The sequence below is a fragment of the Moschus berezovskii genome, chromosome 11 (assembly GCF_049115385.1).
Source record: "Moschus berezovskii isolate FMDL1 chromosome 11, NW_MosBer_1.0, whole genome shotgun sequence".
Taxonomy (NCBI): Eukaryota; Metazoa; Chordata; class Mammalia; order Artiodactyla; family Moschidae; genus Moschus; species Moschus berezovskii.
The window spans coordinates 32,959,416-32,982,452 of record NC_142470.1 but is presented as its reverse complement, the minus strand read 5'-3'; the positions used below and the strand labels follow the sequence as shown (position 1 = coordinate 32,982,452).

Below are 23,037 nucleotides of genomic sequence, written 5' to 3'. Positions count from 1 at the left end.
AGTGTGTGTGTGTCTTGTGTGTGTGTGTGTGTGTCTGTGTCTCAGTGTCTGTGTGAGTCTGGGTCTCAGTGTGTGTGTGTGTGTGTGAGTCTGTGTCTCAGTGTGTGTGTGTGAGTCTGTGTCTCAGTGTGTATGTGTGTGTGTGTGTGAGTCTGTGTCTCAGTGTGTGCCTGTGACGCCTCAGGTGACGGTGGCAGGTTAAGGGTGCTGGTAAAGATGTTATTTATTCTGGTTGCAAAGGCCTTTGCACTGGGGGATTAGGGAAGCCTTGCAGCATTAGCTGGGAGAGAGGACTCTGGGTCAGGCCACAGCAGCTGTGCAGGAGCCATTCTTGGGCGTGGTGTGAAGTAGGAGTCTAGGTTTCCTAAGGACACTTCACCGCCCTTACTCCCTAATTAATAACTTTTTTAAATGAATATTTATTAAGTGCCTACCATGCTCCAGGTGTCATGTTGAACATTCGGTTCAGATTCTCTCATATCTTAAAACAGACTCAGGAGGCAGAGATTCTTATTCACCCCACTCTGCAGTTTGGTAAAGTGAGGCCCGTGTCTGCCTGGCAGAGGTTTGAGGTGGGTTCTGGCTGAGCCCTCTTAGGGCTGAGCTGCACCAGGGGCGGCTCTGCCGCCCGGAATCCTGGGCTCTTCATCCTCCCCTCGGCTCCCCACCCCCGCCCCTCTACAAGTGGTTTGGTTTGGGTTGGGGCAGAGGGTAGGAGAAAGGAAACAAGGGAGCAGTGGGTGGTTCTGACAGCCGCAGACTCTCTTTCCCGCCTTCCCTGGGTGGGAAGGGGCTGTGCCCCAGCAACGGCTCCCAGACCCTGAAGGCCCTCTGGGGGACCTCCTGGTTTGGGCCTGGGAGGAGTGGGTCTGCAGGGTAGCCTGGGAGGAGTGTGACAAAGTGCAGGCGGGCAAGCATCCATCACATGGGTGGAGTGGGGAGAGAATGGTCACAGGCAACCTGGGGACCAGCCTCCAAGGACCTGAGTACAGGGAGGCCGGCTCCCCCTACTTCCCATGGTTCACAGACACACTGACCCAGGTGCCTCCCGACCCCGTATTCCCTGGGCATCTGGGGGCTGGTGGGGCTCGTAAACCCTGCAGCAGGTGTACACCCTGGCTTAGGGCAGGTAGAGCAGGGGCCTTCTCGGCTCAGTGCCTTGGGGAGCTCTGCCAAGTGACCTCTAGAGTGGGGGTTGCGGGGGGGGTCACTCTAGGCACCGCAGCACTGTGCTGGATGTTGCAGCTGCCCAGGAGTGATTTCACACAGTCCTCTTGGCCTCAAGGGTCGCCCGGACCAGAGAGGACGGAAGGGGCGGGTGACGGAAGCACAAGGTGCAGGGCAGGACTCTGACCTCATGTGTTTAGGAAAACACGCACATCCGTCCGCACGTGAGATGCTAAATGACCACACAACAAACTGATTAAAGACCCCTAGGTGGATGGTCGAGGAGAGGCGATAGCGGGTGGGGGTGCTGAGGGATGGAGGAAAAGGGGCCTGAGGGGGCTCTCTGGGAGGAGCCCGCCCCACCCCCACCTTGGAGGAGAGAACGATGTGACTGTTGACACACACGTATGTGGGAACAGGGGATGTGAGCCCGGACCCTGGAATGATGGAGTCCACTAGGCAAGGTGGGGGCCAGGCCAGAGCGATAGGCTGAGGTCAGACTTGGCGAGCCAGCAGTGTAGACCAGACCCGAGTTTAGATTTTATGGTATGTGAAAATCACTGGCATCAGAGGGTTTTTTAAAAATAACAGCTTTGTCAGGATATAATTCACATACCATGTAGTTCACCCGTTTAAAGTGTGCGATTCAATGGTTTTTAGTACATTCACAGGGTTGGGCAACCGTCACCACAATCAATTTCAGAACATTTTCATCAGGCATCATAGGTTTTGATTGAGGAAGCCATGTGTGGAGAATCTTTGCTGAGAGGCTGGGGCGGGAGGGAGAGACATCGCAGGCGGTGTTCCAAGATAACTGCCAAGGTCTAGACCTGTGGTTCCCGGGGGGTTGGGAGGGCAGGGATGGGAATAGGCGCATAAGGGTCAGGTGCCTGGTGCAGTTCAGGGGTGGAAGGAGGAGGCAGGACCTCAGTTCTCCCTGGGGCGGGTTTTGGGTTTTGACAGCTGAGGGTAAGGTGCTGTCACTTCCACACAGAGAGCGGAGCCAGAGGAAACATGAAGCCTCTGGTTCCAGAAGAGTAGGATCTTAGGTGACTGCAAGTCATCCAGGTGGGGGTGTCCAGAGAATAAAGATGGAGGCCTTGCAGTAGGAGGTCTACACTCACTGAAGGCCAGGGATCTCAGCGGAGGAGAATTTCGAGTACAGCTGGAGCCGAGTGTGATCTGAGGGGGTGCCTGCTGTGCAGTAGTGGGAGCAAGACCCCAGTCAGCTCAGGAGATGGAGCGGAGGGGCCTGAGGGCCAAGAGCATAGAGCCAAGTGGGGAGAGAGAGCCAGAGAGTCCCCTTGCTTGTGAACTTGCAGAAGCAGAGGTCTCCTGTTCACCCAGGGACCAGCCTGGCAATGACACTCAATAAATGATTGCTGAGTGAGTGCTTGAAGCCGAGAATGACTAGCTGGCAAGGAAGCTGAATTGAGCTCAAAGATGCCAAGGACGGAAAAAAGGCCCTTTGAGGCCATGGGTGACTATATCTGTCAGGGTCAATTCAGGAGACAGAAACCACATAGTGATTTGAACAGGAAAGTTTTAATATAAAGACTTATTAACCATAACGGGATTGGAATATCGAAAGATTGACCATAAGAATTAAAGAGAACTGCAAAGGATACAGAAGTAGCATTTCTGAGAACAGCCACTGCACCTAAGGTGGCCACAGAATGCCCAAGGTAGAGGCCCCCAGGGTTGAGAGCCTGACCGTGATGGAAAGGGCATGGCCCTGGCTCCCCGGATGACAGAAAAGTCACCGTGGTACCATGTTGGCACCACTCGCTAGAAATCTGTGCTGCCTGTACCCCCCCGCCCACCCCCCACCCCCCCGTTCCCAGAACTCAATGGAAATCCATCCGTTTGGGTGCCAAGGAAAGTTGTTCATGAGGAATTATCTTGCTGGAGGCACAGTGCTGCTAAACTGCCCCAAAGGAGAACTGAGTGAAGCTGCTGGCTGTTCTTGACTGTGAAACACTGCTACAGCCAAGTGCTGGAGAAGTGCCCTGGCTGCTGGAGTCGGGCACCAGAGAAGCTGTGATGGGACAGGACTGGGCACTAGGGAAGGCACGGGGCCATAGGATCTGGCTGCTGGAGAAGTTGTACACGGTGTAGGAATCCTCCAAGAGAGACTCTGGCTCTGGGAGAGAAAGCACCTCCTCCTTCATTGTCTCTGCAGTGCCCTCTACTGAGGGGGTTTGAGGTCAGGCCAGCTAGCAGAGGGGACATATTTAAAGGGCCTTGCTGCATCTTCACAGAGCAGGCAATGAAGGGTGAATCAAGTCCCTGGCACAGTCTGCTGCTTCAGCTGCACAGCTTCCAGTGGCTTCCTTTTTACACCCATGTGACTCCCCTACAACAACAGAATAGTTGTATTTCTGCCTATCAAAGTAGCTCTCCTGCTTCCTGTTCTCACCCTGTCTTCCAAACAGGGAGTCCCAGCACTAATTGTCTCAATCACTGTCCACATGAATAATGCCTCATATTCAATCACAGTCTCCCTGAATATTCTGTTAAACACCTAAAGACTAGACTGTAATTTGCAACTGAATTGACTAAATAAACTAAATCAACTTCCAACAACTTGTTTATAAAATAATGAGAAGATGGCGGGGCGGGGGGGAGAGAAAATAGTTACCATGTACAGACACACGTCTCTATCAAGTAAATAGAAAATATGCAAAACCGCTAGAATTCTCATTTTTGTATTTGTTCACAAGACCACGTTTGCTATCCGGCTCCCTTCTCCCATTTCTCATCCTGTAAGTTCTCTGCACTCTGCTGGGACCTCAGCAGGGCCAGCTTTTACCTGGTGGAGTGACCCAAAACCCTTGATTCTTGAAGGATCTGAATCCATGGTCCTTGGTTTTCCTTGCCGCTCCCCTCCCCCCCGCCCTTTTTGTTTGTTTGTTTTTGGTTCCTGTAGTTTTTCATTAACCCTTACTTTTGGTTATGGAAGTTCTAAGAGTACCTGAGAGAATCCGCTAGTTCCAGAGATTATCTTCCTGGCTTCTGTTGTGTCCAGCAACCTGATTTCTCCTTGGTAACTGGGATTAGTCACTCCAGCTCATGAAGTAACTCCTTTTTGTCTGTTGATTCAGCAGCATAAGGGGCTCCCCAAAAAGTCAACGACTCGTGTTCCAGTGCAATCATTGCAGTATCCTCTTGGGGGGCAACACTCAGAGCCCCTAGACCCTTTCAGAGATACGGGGGTGAAGTGGGGGCTAGATGCAGGGAACATGGGGAGAGTAAGTGAAGAGCCTCTGGAGCTGGCAGTTGTGAACTCTTCTATAGAGAAGGCTGGAAAAGTGGAAAATCACACAGGTGTGAACCGTGGGTCACTTCGGGGTGGTGAGGGGTGGGGACAGAATCAGATCCAGGCTTGTGGCTTTCCAGACAGCAGGCCCCACCAGGGCCTCATGGGAGCTTTCAGCCGGGACCCTGTGGCCTGCCTCCCAGACGTGGGACTCCCATTGATTCCCAGACACGTGGCCCATTACTGCACACACATCCCCGACCCCCTAAGACAGGATTCCTCCTGAGTCACCATGTTCGGAAACGCGTGCTCCTGTATGGAACTCTGTATCGGCTCATTTTGGCTCCTAAGAACAATTTAAGCTCCTTACCAGTGTCTATTTTGGGTAAAAACCATCTTCCCCCCCCTCCACTTTTGGGGCTGTGTCATGATAACCATAAAGCTTGAGCAGAGGACTCTGATTCAACTCATCTCTGCCCATGTGGCCACCATAATGGCAGCACTGAGTGTGATTATAAACGTGCGTGCTGGTGGTGCCCCAGCCTTGAGGGTGGTGTGACAGCCACAAGTCATCTTGCCGTGACTCCAGAGCCGGCAGATGGGCTTTGAAGTGGGGGACAGCATGGCAGGATTGTTGGCCTGTCGCCAGTGGCTTTTGGTGTTCTATGGGCAGCTGGTGGTTTGGGTGGGAAGGACGTTTCTGGAAGTCAGAACGATGGTATGATGACAATCCTCTCCCTCGTGTTGCAAGAGAATGAGCAATCAGAAAGTGGCACTGGGGCCTCCCCCGCCCCCTTATCCAACCCCAGTCTTGTGACCAAGAGAGGCTGTGGCGGGGAGGGGGAAGACGTGGCAGATAAACATCTCCGTCTGGGAGGCCATGCTGCCTCCCTTTAGCTTTCTGCTGCCCCCAGCCTACCAAGTTTGTCACCACCCTGGCGGATGATTGGGTGGTGTGGGGCGCACGATACTCTCCTGTCTTCTGTCACCCACAGGAGGCGTTTGCACCTCCTCCTAAGCTCAAGTGGGAAATTCAGCCTTGAGCCTGTTATCAGCAGGCTCAAGGGGCACAGACAGCTCTGCTGGGGGCCGTGCTGCACATGTTCGTTGCCATGTTTGCAAGGACTTCTGAGTTAGATGAACCTGGATTCAGAATCCTGCCCGGGAACTTTCTCCATGAAGTACTCTGGAGAGGTAATTAACCTCTCGAGGCCTCAGCTTATCCTTCTGTAAAATGGGAATAGTAGTAGAAGCAACTTCACAGACTTCATGGATGGTTCTGAGGATGAGATGGAGGCAGTGCATGTCCCTGAGCACAGTAGGTGCTCAGTAAATAGAGGGATGAATACATGAGCGGATGGCTCCCGCATTGGGCAGGGCACTGAGTACCATGCTTAGAGGGTCGCACTGCCTGTTACCAACCCTCCCCCTGCCCTCACTGCCGACCATCCTCACCAGGAAAGAGAGACGACCTGGAAACTTTGTTTTCTGATTAGTTCCTGCCCAAAGTTAAAACGTGGCTCAGTGGTAAAGAATCCACCTGCCAATGCAGGAGACCAGGGTTCGATCCCTTGGTTGGTAAGATCCCCTGGAGAAGGGAAAAGCTACCCACTCCAGTATTCTGACCTGGAGAGTTCCATGCACTGTATAGCCCATGGGGTCGCAAAGAGTCAGACACAACTGAGCGACTTTCACTAAGTTAAAGCATGGCTCAGTGGTAAAGAATCCACCTGCCAATGCAGGACTCCAGGGTTCAATCCCTGGGTCAGGAAGATCCCCTGGAAGAGGAAATAGCAACCCACTCCAATATTCTTGCCTGGAAAATCCCCTGGACAGAGGAGCCTGGTGGGCTACCTATAGTCCATGGGGTCGCAAAAGAGTCGGACCTGACTGAGTTACTAAGCAACAAAAGTTAACAGTGCAGTTAAAAGTCTGCAGTGGTCACTTGCTAATTGTAAGAGATCCTGATGGAGTGAAAAACCGGGGGCCTCAGAGGGCGACAAGCCTGGATCTGTATTGATAACTGGCTCCCCGTACCACCCACGTACTGTGTGACCTTGGGCAGCTTTGCTAACCTTTCCTACCTCATTCTTCTCATCTAGGAAATGGGGATAAAAATAGTCTCCACTTCAGAGGGTTGGAGTGAGGTATAAAGATGAACAGGATGTTGAAACTGTAAAGCTCTTTCCACAGGGCCTGGCGCATTGTAAGAATCGTAACCAGTATGAGCTCCTGTCTAAGTGAAGTACACTCACAGGCACTCCAGGGATGTCAACAAAGAGAGAAAACTATGGGCTTGGTTAGTCAGGGACCAATAATTGTTGAAATTTATTGAGTATTTTCTTTGTGTCAGGCACTCTAGCGTGTTTTTTTTTTTTTAAGTAATAATTTTAATGTTATTTCACCTATTCTTCTTTTTTTTTGGCCATACCGCCAAGCTTGCTGGATCTTATTTCTCCCACCAGGGAATGGAACCTGGGCCCCCTATAGTGGCAATAGAGTCCTAACCACTGGATATCAGGGAATTCCCTGTTACCATTTTTAATGCATCTCATTTTAATTCTCACAACAGGCCTGTAAAGTGGCAAGTGTCATTTTCCCCATTTTACAGCTGAGAAAACTGAGGCACAGGTATGCCTCAAGTTGCAAAGTTGTTGCTAGTTAAGCCAGAATTTGAACTCATGCAGTCAGGCCTTCCAGGTAAGACTTCAGGAGGTTGAGATTAGTGTATGAGTCAGCGTATGGCTGTCAGACTCACTCACACCAAAGTAGGGAAAGTCTCACATTACTTGGGGGAGGTTCAGAGATGACCAGCATTCAGGTACAGCTGGATCCAGGGGCCCCCAGACAGTGACTTCAGTGTTCCAGCCCTCTATCTCCATCCCTCAGGCAGGCTTTCCCCAACACAGCCAGAAGCCCCTGACTCACATCCTATCATTGTTAGTATCTTTCCACTGCACCAAAACGCTCCTGAGGGGCCTCTGGTTGGCCCTGCCTGGTGACATGCTCACTCTGGGACTAGGGTGGGGGGTGGGGGGTCAGTGAAAACACCACAAAACCCCCTGGGAAGGAGAGGAAAGGAACTAGATAGACACAGACCAGCAAAGTTCACTTCAAGAAGAGCAGACTATACTAACGCATATATATGGAATTTAGAAAGATGCAAATGATAACCCTGTATACGAGACAGCAAAAGAGACACAGATGTATAGAACAGTCTTTGGGACTCTGTGGGAGAGGGTGAGGGTGGGATGATTTGGGAGAATGGCATTGAAACATGTATGTTTGTCATATGTGAAATGAATCACCAGTTCAGGGTCGATGCATGTTATAGGATGCTCGGGGCTGGCATGCGGGGATGACCCAGAGGGAGGATAAAGGGAGGAGGGAGGTGGGAGGGGGGTTCAGGAGGGGGAACTCATGTACACCCGGGGTGAATTCATGTCAATGTATGGCAAAACCAACAAATATAATATTGTAAAATAATTTGCCTCCAATAAAAAATAAATTAATTAAAAAAAATAAAATAAAAAGTATAAAACAACAAAAAAAAGAAGAGCAGACTATCAGCTTGAGGGGTGAAGAAGGAACCCAGTGCCAAGATGGTTAGATATTTGTCTACAATTCAAATACAGGATTTGAGATGGAGCAGGATGGTCTATCCTTATGGTGATCACATTAGGTTCATTTTTGATGGAGAATTTGGGTTTGTGGGCTGTTATGGTTTTATTTCTGGAAGAGGATGATTCCATGCTGGCCCTTGTTGAGGTGAGACTTGGGTGACCGTCTAGTTGGTGCCGGTTGGAGAAGGCGTGAAGGCGAGGCTTTCGGGTGAATGGCCCAGGGGAGCTGACGGCATTGGGGTTGGTGAAGAGGGTAGGAATGGTACTGGGGACAGTGTGGTAGTGGAGGTGGGAGCTGAACAGCAGGAGGGTGTGGGCAGGAGATGATTGAGTTGTGGGTCTTGAGTCTGAGATGGACTGATGAGCAAGCGGCATCATGGTTAGGAATGTGGGCAGCCATGGCACATGGAGATGCAGTTTGGGAGGAATGTGAGGGGGGTGAACCATGCCATGCATGGGCAGGACTTGGTGGAAATGATGTGCTGGGAGAGTTAAATATTTCGTGAGGGGCGTGGTGGGGGGGCGAGGAGGGAGGTGCCACTTTTAGAACTGATGATGGAACTCTGTGTGGGTGTGAGGAGCTGATGATGGTTATTCCGTGGGACATGATGGTTCCATAGAGTAATAGAAGGAAGGACTTAGCTGCACTCTTACGGAGGAGGATGGAGGCCAGGCCCACCCGATGGCTACAGCTGGGACGTAAGCCCTCGTTCCCAAACCCATTCTCTATTTTCAAAAATTACTCTTTATTTTCTTCACAGTGGTACATGCGTATAATTTAAGAAGTCAGACAGGACTAACATCTCTCACAAAAACGCACTTGTTCCTCGCCTACTTCCACCTTCTTCTTCTCAGAGGCAACCACTTTTAGCTGTTTCTTCTAGCAATTTTACAGCTCGTGGATCTGAGTAATGTGCGTATTTTTGACTCTTCCGTTGTAGACATTTTCCATTGATTTCCTATGTAGTAAATAAGAACTTAACTCTCTTATATGGCCAGCCATGGCTTTCTACCCTGCCATCCTCCTAAACAGCTTTCATGGTAAGCATACTATTAATAGTACCTTACCAGTGTTCTTTCAAAAATGTCTAATGCATAAAATAATATATGTATGTGTGTAGCTGGCAGGTAATGGCCCCACAAAAATTCAGGGGATTAGGATGTGGCCACATCCACATCTGAACCTCATGTACATGTGTCATCTCGTGTGGCAAAAGAGCCTTTGCAGAAGTGATTAAGCGAAGGATCTTGAGCTGGGGAGATTCATCCTGGATCACCTGGGTGGGCCCAGTGTCACCATCAGGGTCTTTGAACATGAGAGGCAGAGGCAGGCAGGTCAGAGTAGTGCAATGGGAGACGTTGAGGATGGAAGGGGACCAGGAGCCAAGGAATGTGAGCTGCCTCCCGAAGCTGAAAAAGTCAAGAAAATGGATTCTCCCCAGGGCCTCCAGGAAAGAATACTACCTGCCAACACTTTGATTTCAGCCCAGTGACAAGAACCATTTTGGATTTTGTTTAGACTTTTGACATCCAGAACTTCAGGAAACAAATTTGTGTTTTTTTAAGCCATTAACTTTCTGGTAATTTGTAACAGGAGCAATAGGAGAGTAATACACCATGTAATATGTATACATCCACATGCATACATGCAAACATGCATTCATTGTATGTTTTATGTATGTATATACACACACATACTTGTTAAATCAACTAATACAACTATTCACAGCTGAGCTTTATACTGTACTACCATAGTTTCCTTTTTTCCTCCTGAAGTGACTAATTACCTTGCTTCTTTATGTGCCTTATTTTCTTTATACCTTTTGCCCATACCTGCTGCACCTGCTAATAGCTATCTGTATGGCTTTCCACAAGGGCAGTCACAGTAAGTATTATGTTTCAGTTCCATTTTTTGAGTTATCTGCTCTCAGAACATATGGCACAGTGTAGCTGCTATTCAGTAACTTCTTTCTGTGGTCTTCCTTGGCATTCCCTTCACCTTCCTTCTGGTTAGAATTCCTGTTTTCTGAAGTTCATGTCTCTTGCTCGGTTTACTCCCCTGTTTGGAGCACATTGCCCACGACAGATCTCCATTTTAATCCAAATCCATTCAGCTCCTGAATCCAGACCATAGAGAGTAAGAACAGCTAGTCACACCTGTAGTTCTGTCAGGTTAAAAAGACAGCCCCCGGGGGTAGGGAGCATGGTGGTGACAGCACTCCAAGTTAGGAGGCTTCCCTCAGATATCTAGTGGTCCTTGGTTGTCCTTGCAGGATTAATAACCGTTCCGTTCCGTCGCTCAGTCGTGTCCGACTCTTTGAGACCCCGTGGACTGTAGCCTACCAGGCTTCTCTGTCCATGGGATTCTCCAGGCAAGAATACTGGAGTGGGTTACCTTTTCCTTCTCCAGGGGATCTTCCCGGGGACTGAAATGCAGGTTAGAAGCTGGTTCACTTGCAGATCCACACTGACTGATGTAAACAAGCCACTTGGAAACCATTTGGGTTCTGGTTGCTGGTATCTGTATTCTTAGACCTTTCTTCTTGCACTGATAAGATTCTGCTGAAAAGAAGGTAGGGGTCTGGCTGCTGGTATTCTAGGAACCCAGTGAGCTACTAGCCTGAGGTATTCAACATCAGCATTGCAAATAACCTTCATCTCCTTGGGTTTGTGTTTCTGCATTTCTTTGACAGAGCCAGGCCTTAGTTGCAGCACTTGGGATGCTTGATTTTTGTTGCTGCATGCGGGACCTTTAGTTGTAGCATGTGAACTTTTAGTTGCAGCTTGTGGGATCTACTTCCCTGACCAGAGATAGAACCCAGGCCCCCTGCATTGGGAGTCTTAGCCACTGGACCACCAGGGAAGTCGCCATCTCCTTGGTTTTGATTTATTATTCTTGCTTTCAGCTGTGCTGGACGACTCTGTACAAAGACCCTCTGTTTGGTGTTCTCCAGAGAGAAAACCTCCAGACTTTATGGTGGAAGTGTATCTAGATTTTAACTTCTTTCATTTGATCTTTTTCACACATACCTTCTCTTCGCCCCTGGTCCCACGGATGATCCATGGTGCTCTCATCCCAAGTGTCTTTAAAAGACTCTGTCATAAATCACTTGTCATGTGCTGTCTGAAATTTGCCTGCCACAAGTCTGCTTTCCAGACCCCCACATTTTGTTGGTGGTGTTTCCTCTCTGTTCAGCCCAATCTTGTAAATTTGTATCTTAAACAATCTTTCTCCCACTTTGGATTTAGAAGGTCACGCATTTGGGCAGTTGGGTGTGTATATTCAGAATCCCAATCTTTCTCCGTAACAGTTTTGTGACTGGAGCAGTGATGATGGTGACCATGTCAGTTGTGATACCAAGATACTTTCCTGTAGGATGCCTCAAAACAATTGTTTAAAAGCTCTTGTAAACATTATTCATGGCCACTGTGGACTTTAGCAGTATAAAGGAGAAAATAAAAGCTGCCTATCATGGTAGTGGGCCTTCCCTGGTGGCTCAGTGGTAAAGAATCTGCCTGCCAATGCAGGAGATGCCGGTTCGATCCCTGGATTGGGAGGATCCCCTGGAGAAGGAAACGGCAACTGACTCTAGGATTCTTGCCTGGGAAATCGCATGGACAGAGGAGCCTGTCAGGCCACAGTCCATGGGGTCCCAAAAGAGTCAGACACCACTCAGCGATTAAGCAACAACAACGAATCTTGGTGGGAGGGTTCTTGGCAAGGGTCTCTGTTTGGTGGTCGTTTGGTGGTGCAGCCTTGGCATGGGTGAGGAGGGTGCTTTGGAGCCAGGAGCACCAGGGCTGTAATGTCATGGTAGACACATGCTGCTGCGTTGGGACCGTGGGCTCAGGAGCACTTCAGCAGGGCTGCTTGAGAGAAGAAAGTTTCTAAGGACAGGCAGGCAGCACTGTGTCCAGGCCTGGACCTTGGCCGCCCCAGTGGGCCCTGGAGCTCTGCACTGCGTGGCCTGCCCGGCCCCGTGCTGGGTGATTTTCAGTGATGCTGGCTGACTTGGAGGGACACTTACTGACAAGGCTGTTCCATTGAGTTACACAAAGGAGCCAAAAGGCTGACCCAGGTCAGCTGTGTTTGCTGTGTGGACAGAGTGTGCAGCTCAGGCGGGTGAGCAGGGGAGGGCGAGGGGGATGAGCATTTTCTTTCCGGGGTGTCTGCCCTCAGGGTCAACACCCTGTGATGTTCTGCTTTTCCCCTCCTGCTTCCTTCCTCTTGTCACCAGTGCTTTTTCTTACAGAAACCCCTGGACATTTCTAGCCCTCAGGGCAGCATTGAAACAAATTTCCTGGAGAGGGTTCTCTATCCCTAATGTACTTGGTGCCCAGCTCTGCATGGACTTCATGCTAGGCCCTCGGGGCTCCTGGAGACGCCCCGTCCCCGCCCCAGTCTGCTCCCACCCTTTGCCCTTGGGGCCTCCAGCAGCTTGGCAGGCAGGGCTGGAAGACCTGATTCTTGAAGATCAGCCCAATGCTTCCATTTTACAGATGAGGAAACTGAGGGCAAGAGGAGCCCGAGTCAGGATTAGAGCTACCTCTGCTGACTCTGGGATCAGTGTTCTTCCCAGCCGGACTCTGCCTCTCTCGGCTTCCACCTCCTTTTTGAAGCTTTTGATGTGATGGGTGACTGGGGGATGTTTGTGCTAACAAACAAGGAGTGGGTTTGAGGGAGACTTGCTGGCTAATGATGGACGGAAGCCCTGTGGAGTTCTGGGTCAGACTGGTGTGTGATGGGTTCCTGAGGTTGTCTCTGAGGGGTGGTATAAGCTGGGGGGATGGAGCTTTATAGAGATGCCCTGAGAGCTCTGGAGTTGGTGATCTGGGTTCAAGCCTCTGCTCTGACTCTGGAACGCAGATAAACCCTAGCCTTATGCAACCTTAGATTCTACAGTAGATGGTAGTGATACTCCTATGGACATGGTAATGATGCCCAAAGAGGAAGGCCCATTCTGGGCTTTGCACAGCGTGCGACACATGGACCTGCTCTTGCTTCTGCACCTGCTGTGCCAGCAGCTAAGGGAACACACGTTCTTCAGCCCAGGCGTCCGTGGTCCACCTGCGGCTTCCTTAGGGCTCCCCTGGGTGGGGGTGGGTGGGAGCGCCCACCCGTCCAGGCTCTAACTTACGGGGGCCCCTCCTGTCCTGGCCCTAAGGAGTCCCCTCCTAGCACCAGCTTTCCCTCCACACCACCCTGCCCCCCAACGCCCATCCTTGGGGAGGGGCTGCACCCGTGGGAGACCCAAGCCTGCGCCTTCTCCGGTTCCTGGTTTTCCAGGGAGCCCTGGCTGGAGGGGGATGGGAGAAGAAGCCCTGGAGGGAGGGGGAATGGGGGAAGCAGAACCGGGAACTGGAAGGGGAAGGGTGTGGGTGGGCCCCGATCCAGCCTGCCTCCCACTTTCCTCCTCCTGCCAGTCCCCTCCCCGTCCTGGCTGGTGCACTGGAGGCAGGGGCTTGGCCCAGGAGAACTCAGTGTCTCCTCCGAGTGAAAGGGGGGTGGTGAAGCCACGGCACCCCCACCCCCAGTTGAGGCCTGTGGTGGGGGTGGGGCCCAGGCTTTGTTAGTTCGCTGGCTTGAGGCCCACACCTGAAGCAGGGAGACTGAAAAGCCCCTAAAATTCAGCAGTGTGCCTTCACAGGGCCCCTTGGAGCCCACCAGTTTCTGAGGGCAGATGGGGCCGGTTCACGGGGTCGGGGGACAGAGCGTTCTGGCCTCCTCCCTCAGCGTGGCTGTGGCCACAGCCTCTCCCGCCCACAGGGCGTCCCCACGACAGCTCTGCAGACCTAGGCCTTCAGCCCGGCCGCAGCCCCCGAGTTCAACCTCAGCTTTCTCCGGGCCCAGGTGCCCGTCCCGAAGTGAGGTGACATTCATTTCACTACATCCTGTGACTGCCGCTCACTTCCTCCACGTGGTGGGAGTGGGGTGGGGGTGGGGGTGCGGGGAGGGCAGATCAGAGGAAAATGTAGCTGGGCTGGGGACCTCTGGGATTTCCCAGGGGGTGGTTGGGGGTGGGAGGGCGGCTGCGGGAAGCTTTCAAAGGAAAGAACAGACGTGAATGAAGACACGGGAGGAGGCGGGAGGCAGCTGTGAGTCCCACTGTGCCACAGCCGCGCGGAGGCCCCGGGGAGACTGTCGTCCCATCGCCGCCTCGGAGGCAGGTGGCGGGCCCCCCGAGGGAAGCCAGGCGGGGCCCCGCTGCCAACTTGGCGGCCTCGATTTCCCCTGGTCCCTAGGGTGCCGGGTCCAGCCAGCACCCGGGAAGAAGAGTCAGGTTGGAGGGGCAGGCCTCACAGACTGGGGGGTGGGGGGTGCCCTGAAGCTGAGGGGCTGGCTCCGGGAGGGACTAGGGGTCAGGTGGGAGGGCCTGGGTGGGGGGTGCCTGCCCTACTGACCCCGCTTCTCTTCTCTTCTTCCACAGGTGGAGTCACTGGAAGCCCAACCCCACCGGCAGCCTGAGGCCGCGGTTCCCCAGGGTTTCCGCTCTGCACCTGGATCTATGTCTAAGTTGTAACTCTTGCTTACCAAGACCACGATAATTCCTTCCCCAAAGCCCAGCAGCCCCCCAGCCCCGTGCAGCCCCAGCCTGCCTCCCACCGCCCAGCTGCCCGCAATGCCCGCCAGCGGCCCCGGGGACACCAGCGGCTCCGCTCCGGAGCGGGAGGAGGAGCGCAAGGTGAGCAGCTGGCTGTGCGGGGATGGGGAGGAGCGCTGGGCAGACCGCATTGCTCGTCTCCACATGGGGCTCCTTCTTTTGTGACAAGCAAACTGAGGCATGAAGGAAGAGGTTAAATACTGGAGGTCAGGCTCCAGAAACTGGTCTCTAAGCCCCCACCCCCGCCCCTCCACGGTGTTTGAGCTGAACTTCAGACCCCAGGTCTGTGTGATTATTAGGGGTTGGCCTGGCTGGGGCCCCAAACCTGGCTTCCTTTCTGAATCGGCCTCTTAACTAGCTATGTGTCCTTAGGTCTAAGTCATTTTACCTGGTTTAGAGCTCTGTAGATGGGAGACCTGGTGAGGACTCCCCCTGCCACACAGACAGCCCAGCTCACCGCGGGATGTGGAGTGCAGTGAGCTCAGGGTGGCACCAGCCACGGTGGAGACACTGGTTTCCCACCCCCACCCCACCCCGGCTCTGAGCAAGCATCACTTCTGGCCCTAGAGCCAGTGACGTCCTTGTTTTTAGGGCCCCAAGAGGGGTGACCTCTTTGCCCTTCTGCTGAACTCCAGGATGGGCCCAAGTCAGTTAGAGGAGATTCCTGCAGACTAGTGGGAGTCCCGGCTGGGTCCTGACTGGCTACCTGAGGACCTCACCAAGCCACGTCCACCTGTTGGCAGAGCCACTCGAATCCCCAGGGATGGCAGGCCCCGCCTCCACCCTGTCAGGGAAGCCGTGCCAGCCATGGGCTTCCTGGGGTGTCCCATCTGGCAGGCTCGGGCTGGTCCCTGCAGTGTCCTCTGCCTGTTCTCCTTTTCCTGAGTGGGAGTGAAGTGTGGTGGTGCTAGGTGGTAACTGGGAGTAGCAGGGCGTGCTCACGGGGCACAGTTGGTTTTTCTGGAACCAGGGGGACACCTGACACCAGCCATGGGGCCCCTGAGCCCTCTGAGGATCGGCAGCTCTGGGGACCGTGATCAGCCGCAGTTCCGAGACCCACTCCCTGCCTACTCTCCCGACTGCGTGTGCTTGGCTCCTTCTGAGGCTAGCTCATTCTTAGAGCCAGTTTCTGTTTTTTGGGTAATTTCCATCCATTTGGTCCTTGAGGACAGCCCTTGAAGCAAGTGGGGCAAGGACAGATGGCCCTGGTTTGTAGACGAGGAAGCTGGGCCCAGCTAATCAGTGTTGAGTCCAGATGAGAGCCTGGTCTCCTGCCCCACCTGTGTGGGTCCTGGTATGGACACACACACACATACATGTGCATGCGTGAAGCCCAGAAACCTGCCTTCCCAGCCCAGAATCCAGTAGAGTGCCTTAGGATGAGGGGCCATGTATGCCTCCAAGCAGGGGACAAAGTGCATGCTGCAGCCCACCTGCTGGGGATCCTAGGGGCTGCAGGTCAGTCCCTTTCTTTCTGATCCCATGGGCTCTCTGGGCTCCTCCCACCCAGGACTCAGACCATAGCAGACCCACACCCTGCTGTCAAAGAGCCAAGGCCACCTCCGGCCACCTGTGCTCTTGACCCACAGCTATGGCCATGACTAATTCCCTTCCCTCCTTGGGCCTGGCTTTGCTCCTCCATTGACCCTGACCCCCTTCCCTGGCCCAGTGTCCTGGCTGGTGCTGTCAGTGCTCTGTGTCCATGCACCTGCAGTTGGTGATCAGCTGCCCCCCACAGATGAAGAAGACGGGCCACATTCCTCCCATTACTGGCCAGGGCTTCCCTGGGCAGCAGAGCCCCCAGGGAGAGCAGCAGATGGGCTCGCTATCATGACAGTTCAGGACAGAGAACAAGCACTGGCCAGAGATACCCAAGTCCCAGGCCCCAGGCCTGCGGATGTCATTTCCTGGAGATGTGACTTTCAGGCCCTCTGGGCTTGCATTTGCTCAACTGTAAAATGGGGATAGTAACTCACTGTGCCTGCTTTATAGGGTGGTTGTGGAAGTCATATGAGGTCACGGGCATGGAGTGCCCTGCAAACAGCAAAGTCTGGTCCAATTATGAGGGATTATGATTGCTATTATTATCTACCCATAGTAACTGCTCTGGCTCAAGAGGCAACAAACACACACACAGGCCCAGCGCCTGGTGCTGATAGAAGGAGCTGATAGACGGTGGCTGGGCCATGGCGGGCGCTCCTCCCCAGTGTGCCTGCTGGCTCACCTGGCACATCTCCCTGGCACCTCAGGGCTGGCTCTCGCAGCTCCAGGAGCCGCCCTGGGAGGGCGGGCAGAGATGCTGACAGCCACTTACGGCAGCCCATGAAAGCCAGGCCTGGGTCAGGGGTGCCGCGTGGCTGCAGAGGGGAAGATGGGTTTGGGCCAGAGCCCAAGGAACCTGGCAGAGTTTCCAGGGGCGCCTGGCACAAAGGAGCTGTTTGGTGAGCCAGAGGGCAGGGGTGTGGCTGCCCACTGGCCCCTTCACCGCCTGGCCCCACGTGCCCTTCCCGCCTCCGCCTCCCTCCCCACCGGCCACGCCTCCCTGTACCTTTCACTCCAGTACTTCCTGGAGCTACCAAGCCTTTGTTTATGCTGCTTCCTCTGCCTGGTGTGCCCTTTCCCTAAGCTTCTCTCCTTCTTTCTGATCAAAGCCCTGGCTTCAGTTCGCCTTGAATTACAGAGAGAATCAGCGGTTCTCAAACTGTGGTCTATAAACCAGCAATACCTGGAAGCGTTAGATATGCAAATATTCAGGCCCCACCCCAGACCTGCTGAATCAGAAGCTCTGGGGAGAACCCAGTGATCCCTTGTTTTAACCAGCCCTCTAGGGGACTTGAGAAGTACTGGTGTGAATCATTTCTAGCCCTGCTGCTGCCCCTGGAGGGCAGGACCCCAATACTGTCACTGGGGTGATCCTCGAGGCCTGACTAGCTCAGAGCAGATGCTCAGAAAATACCTTATGGATAGGACAGAGAGGAGAATGAGAGTGGATGAGACTCCTTCACTGGAGAGCAATCCCAGAGCCCAGATCAAGCAGTCAGGGCACAGCGCTGTGGGTGGTAGGCTGAGAGCAGAGAGGTCTGCGTTATTTGGTGTCCTTCTGGCTCCTGCCCAGGATCCCTTCTCCCTGCAGCCTCCCTCGCCTTACCATCCGTATGCTGGGCAGGGACAGGGCTGCTTGGGGCGACTGGGAGGAGGCAGGCTTGGAAGGGGTGCTGAGCTCTGGGGCTCTGGCCAGGAAGGGTCAACTGGGTAAATGTGGTCACAGAGGAGGGAGGGGGAGCTGGCTTTGTGGGAGGTGGGTGGGGAGGTGAACTGCAGGGAGGCCAGAAACCTGGGTCCTGGCTCAGAGAGAATCATGGAGATGGGGTTTTAGGTCCCACTTGGAGGGGAGAGGTGGGGCAGAGGAACAGGGCAGGGGACCAAGAGCGTTCCAAGCCTTGGGGCTGGAAGGGCCTCCTCGCATCCCCAAATGTGAATCAGTGCCTCACGAGGAGTCCAGGCCCCAGGCTGGGCCCCTCATCTTCCTGCTCCCCTTCTCCTCTGGCCTCGGAAACCTAACAGATGCATTGAGTGCTGACTGTCTGCCAGGTGCTCTCTTAAATCTCTGCGCTTGCCTTCTTACAGCTGCTCCGCAAGATAGGCTCTGTTATTTCCATCACTAGCTTATTAAAGACTAAACTGATGCTCAGAGAGGTCAGGTCACTTGTCTAAGGCCACAGAGCTAGCAAGTGGTGGTGCTGGGATTATAATCCAGGCTTCTGAGCCTTTCAGGCTGTGACCCACGTGAAGGGGGAACAGAGTGGATGTTGCCTCCCTGCTGTGATGTTCTGTGGTCCTAGCCATGTTTCTTCTGCTGCAAGTTAAACAATGTTTATTTAGACTAAAAGTCGGGATGGTCAGAGAACGCTTTTCTCTGCGTAGCCGTGCTCTTGCCCTGGGGTGGATGTTGGGGGCACTCACCCCTAGCAGGAGCTCACGTGTGCAGGCTAGTATGCACAAGTGGGTACATGTGCGCACGTGTGTGTGCACACACACACACACGCACTCAATACATGCTCTTCTGTGTGAAGACACTGCTGTATACATGTTGCTTCTTTCCCTTCTGCCTTCCCTATTTTCCTTCTCTTCAAACTTAGGTTTTTCCCCAGTACCTGGCACATAGTAGGGCTCCCCAAGTCTGTTGGGTAAACTGAATAGACCTCCCTGGAGGACCTAGCAAAGGGAAGGGGATAGGAAGATACAAGGATGGGTAAGCCATGCCTGCCCTCGGAGGAAGGAGGCTCCTCCTTGGACAGTTTGCCCTCTCCTGCTGGGTAGGAGAAGCGCCAGTGGTGGTGGTGGTGGGGAGATATGTGTTTGTGCAGGGGAACACAGCAGGTGTGCCCGTGTATGCGTGTATGTGTGTGTTTACGTACATGTGTATAGATACACACATATGGCCAGCGCTGTGCAGGGGGCTTCTCCCTCCTCACCTGAGTCCAACCCAGAGGCCTTGCAAGCACTGACTTCCTGAGCTCTGGCTTGTGAGCTTCCAGGGCATCCTTGAGTGGGGTTCCCCTGGCTCCAGGCTCAGCTGTTCTTGCTGGTCCACAGGTCTGGTGCCCGCCCCCAGGCATGCCTTCTCTTTAGTGCACTTAAATCACACATGGTCACTCGGGGCTGGCTCTTTGCTTTATAATTGTCACCATAGGGGTCGCCTCTTACACATTTAAACAGTTCCAGAAAAGGCAGAAATACCCTTATCTCTTCAGGAACACAGCTAATGATAATGGTCCACGGACAATAAAAAATGTCCACTTTTTGCTCAGTGGAGTCGGTTAGATGCTCAGGCATGGAGAGCAGACGAGTGATGTAAATAGTGCCCCCCCTACACCGCCCCAGAGCTGGCTGGGCCCTCCATTGTAGGGTTCAGGCTCTCTCAACTTCTTGAAGTTAGCTGCTACGACTTGTTGCGTTTAACTTTGCAGTCAGTTCAGTCTTGAGAGGGGATCAGCTGGACTCTGGAGACAGGCTTGTGTTTGAATGCGGACTCAGCTACATGACTGCTGAGCATCTAAATGAGAGGTTTCCAGGAGACAGTGTGTGTGAGCGGTTAACACAGGGCCCTGGCTCAGATTGAGTCTTATCATTTATTTTGGATCGTTAACTAGCTGTCTGTCTATCTACCTTCTTAACTTTCTCTCTGCCTACAGCCCTATCTGCACATTGGTGCCCAAGATCTACTGTAGCCCCAAGGACTGAGGGCCTGAGAGAAGAATGGGGATGGTGCAGATGAGGGTGTGAGTGGTGTGGGTTTAAGCACCCTGAGAGCTCCTGGCCCCTTCTCCTGTCACCCACTGAGCAGAAGCAAAACCAAGGCAAGTTGCAGGATGAACCTTGCAGCGGCACTGCTATCTTTGGAGGCTCCATGAGGGGCCATGGGCTGGGTGGGGAAGCCGAGCTCAGTTCTGTGGAGCAAAGAGGGCCGGCAGGGAGCTGAGCAGGAGAGGGTGTCCCAGGGAGAGTGTAAAGTGGGGTGATGCCCTTCCTTTCTGCCACCTGGGCTGGGCACAAGGACCGACTACAGCTGCCCTTACAGAGAGCCACAGAACAACAAGGGCTCTCACTTACAATCACCCTACTTAGCACATGCACAGCATGGAAAGGCAGAGTCTAGAGGAGTTACCTGTGCCTGGCAATTTCCTCACTTAATCCTCATAGTAACTGGAGGTGCCCACTGTCATTATCCCCATTTTTACAGGTGAGAGGTTGAGGCTGAGAGAGGCTGAGAAACTTGGTAAAGGTCACATGGCGGCAGAGTGGTTTTACCTGGATTCTTTGTCCACAAAGTGAGGGTGACTGGTGGGGCAGGGATGAGACGGTGGGCTGTGCAGAACCTGGGTGGGCTGCCGAAGGGGCGAGGGCAGAGGCGCTTGGGGGCCGCAGGGGTGTCAGCTAGCAGATTGGCTGTGCTCCATCCGGCCTTCAGCACAGCGCAGGCCCTTGTGTGTTTAGGTGGTGTCTCTCCCTCTGAACTGAGTTCCCTATTTGCTTATCTTTATACCCAGTACACAGTAGGTATGCAATAAATGTTTCTGAGCTCATCCGCGGGCCTGGCCTCATGGCAGCCCCAGGACTGCAAGGGTGGGCACGGCTGGGCTGTGGTGGGCTGGGTGTGTATTGGGGGAGTTTCTCTTCTGGAAGGCAGTGAGGCCCCAGCATGGCGCACGGGGCGTGAAGGACCTGGGAGAAGCCATGGTGTGCAAGTGCCCAGGAGCTCTGAGGGTGGGAGGGGCCTACAGGACCCGGTCGCTGCCTGCCCAGGAATGGGGCCTTTTGGGAGCCGTGGAAGACCTTCATCAATAATTATTACACGTGGGGATCTGACTGGACACCTCCCATGGGAAACTTTGTAACTGAGGGGGCAGGGAACTGGGGCTGGAGAGCAGCGATGGGAAGAGCTGATAAACACCACCAATACAATGATGTTGGCTTTCTTGCCAGGATGGAAAATACATGCATCCACAGTGTGCAAATCACCGTCCTCTTCACATCGAGACAGGTGGTGGGTACTGCGAATACCCTGGGGCCCACTGAGGACACTGGAAAGGACACTACTCTCGAAGGAATGCTACTCGTTAGAACTGTTTCAACTGTCATGATAACAGTCATTTGGGAGTGAACCTTACACCAACTGTGAAGATGTGTGTAAAATGAACTTATGTAAATGGGATCCCATTTTTCCTTTGAATATATAATCCAGAGATGCTTTTTCCCACCCCTGAAATAGTTCCTAGCATGTGATAGGCATTCAAATATTTATTGAATGAATCAATGGAAGAATATTTGTCTTTAAAAAAAATAATAATTATTATTACACGAAGCCCACCGAGCAGTTGGTGAATGCTTGTTGAATATTGCTGGATAGTTGGAACAGAGAACTGCTGAACTCTGGGAGGTGACTGAGAGCAGGGGAGGAGGGGGCCAAGGAGGGCCATGTGAAAGCGTGAGCACCAACGGTAGTGTCCGGTGCCTCTGCCCTCCCACCCGGCCTCCTGCAGCTCGCCCTGAGGCCACCTCTCCACGGCCTGGCCTGGGCCTGCTGGGCCTGTGTGTGTGCACGAGCGTGTGTGGGGTGGCCCAGGGGTGGGGGTGGGGGGTCTTGTGCCCGTAGCTCTGCAGGCTGGGGACTCAGGTGCCCAGAACGGGCTCTGCCTGCCAGAGAAGCCAATTCGTTTCACTGAATTCTACTACCACAGACAGGTCCTGGGAGGCCGGCCAGCCAGCTGGCGAAGGCTGGTACGTGCTTCTTGTCCCAAGGGGGCCCGGGCAAGTGGCTGGCTAGATCCGGCAAGTTCATCCCCTCGACTCAAACACCAACTTGAGACATCTGCTCAGCGGATGCCGGGTCGGTAGCGTCCGGTGTGCGTTCCAAAGGGAGCACGTGTGTCTGGCTGGCTATCTCTGGGCAAGGGCCTTGTGGGACGTGCTCTCTCTTAGGGGGAGGGGTCCCTGTCTAGGCATGAGGCCCCTGAGACAACCGTGTGTGGATGTGGGTGTGTGTGAATGCCAGCGCATACCTTTACCTTGGCTTGCCTGCCTGCTCATGCCACACATACGTACACGTGCCAGGGGCACAAGGCAGAGGGGGTATCGTGGCATGATGCTGTGGAAAGATCCAGGGGCTGGGAATGAAAAGATTTAAATTTTGGTTCTTAAGGCCTCCCTTGCTGGCTCTCTGATCTCTGAAAGAACCACTCTGAGCTTCAGATTTCCCGCCTGCGTAATGGAAAAAAAAAAAAAGAACCAGCTCTACTTTCTGTAAGGCATAAGAATAAAATGAAATAATGTATGTGAAAATGCTTTGTTAATTACCACGTACTGTACAAATGCGAGAGATTATTATCGTCATGGCCCAGCTCCTCAGAATGAGAAGTTGTATGTGGCTTAAAATAATCCATCCAGTGAGCTGTGTTAAAATGTAGGTCAAATCCTAGCCTCAGAAGTTGAGAGAGCCTGATGATAACTGCCTCATCTAACAGGCCTCCAGATGTGAAGGGGCTTTGAAACCTGTAAAGGGTTACATAAATCGAAGTGACAGGATCATGTTTAAGACGAGAAGGTACATTTTAGTCATCCTGTTTCCTGATTCTCAGTTGTAATGATCAATCTGCACTGGAGCCTCCTGCTTGGTTGTATTGGCGCAGGTTTGTGGATTTGCACATGTGCGTCTCTGTGTGTGTGTGGACTTGTTTATTGAGCATCTACTATGTGAGAGTCACTCATCAAGTATTTTGAGTCCCTGCCCTGGGCCAGGTGCAGGGAATGGAGGTATTGGGGACAGAGGCCAAGGTGACTAAGAGAGTTCCTTCCCTGGAGGGGTTCATGGCCTGGTCAGGAGGAG

General features: G+C 53.1%; 1 protein-coding gene across 7 annotated transcripts in view; it reads left to right on the top strand.

Annotated features, from left to right (window-relative positions):
* Positions 1-23,037, top strand: part of DNMT3A (DNA methyltransferase 3 alpha) — a 107,289-nt gene that overhangs the window by 13,736 nt on the left and 70,516 nt on the right. For 6 of the 7 annotated variants that reach the window (XR_016038543.1, XR_008682568.2, XR_016038544.1 and 3 more), the window contains exon 2: positions 14,478-14,732. Coding sequence is in view for 4 of the 7 variants with exons in the window: in XM_088841226.1 (XP_088697352.1) it covers positions 14,670-14,732 (63 nt within the window). In the remaining 3 variants the exon portion in view is untranslated. Of the gene's footprint in view, positions 1-14,084; positions 14,214-14,477; positions 14,733-23,037 lie in introns of those variants that run through there. The other variant, XM_088841227.1, reaches the window with a different exon arrangement.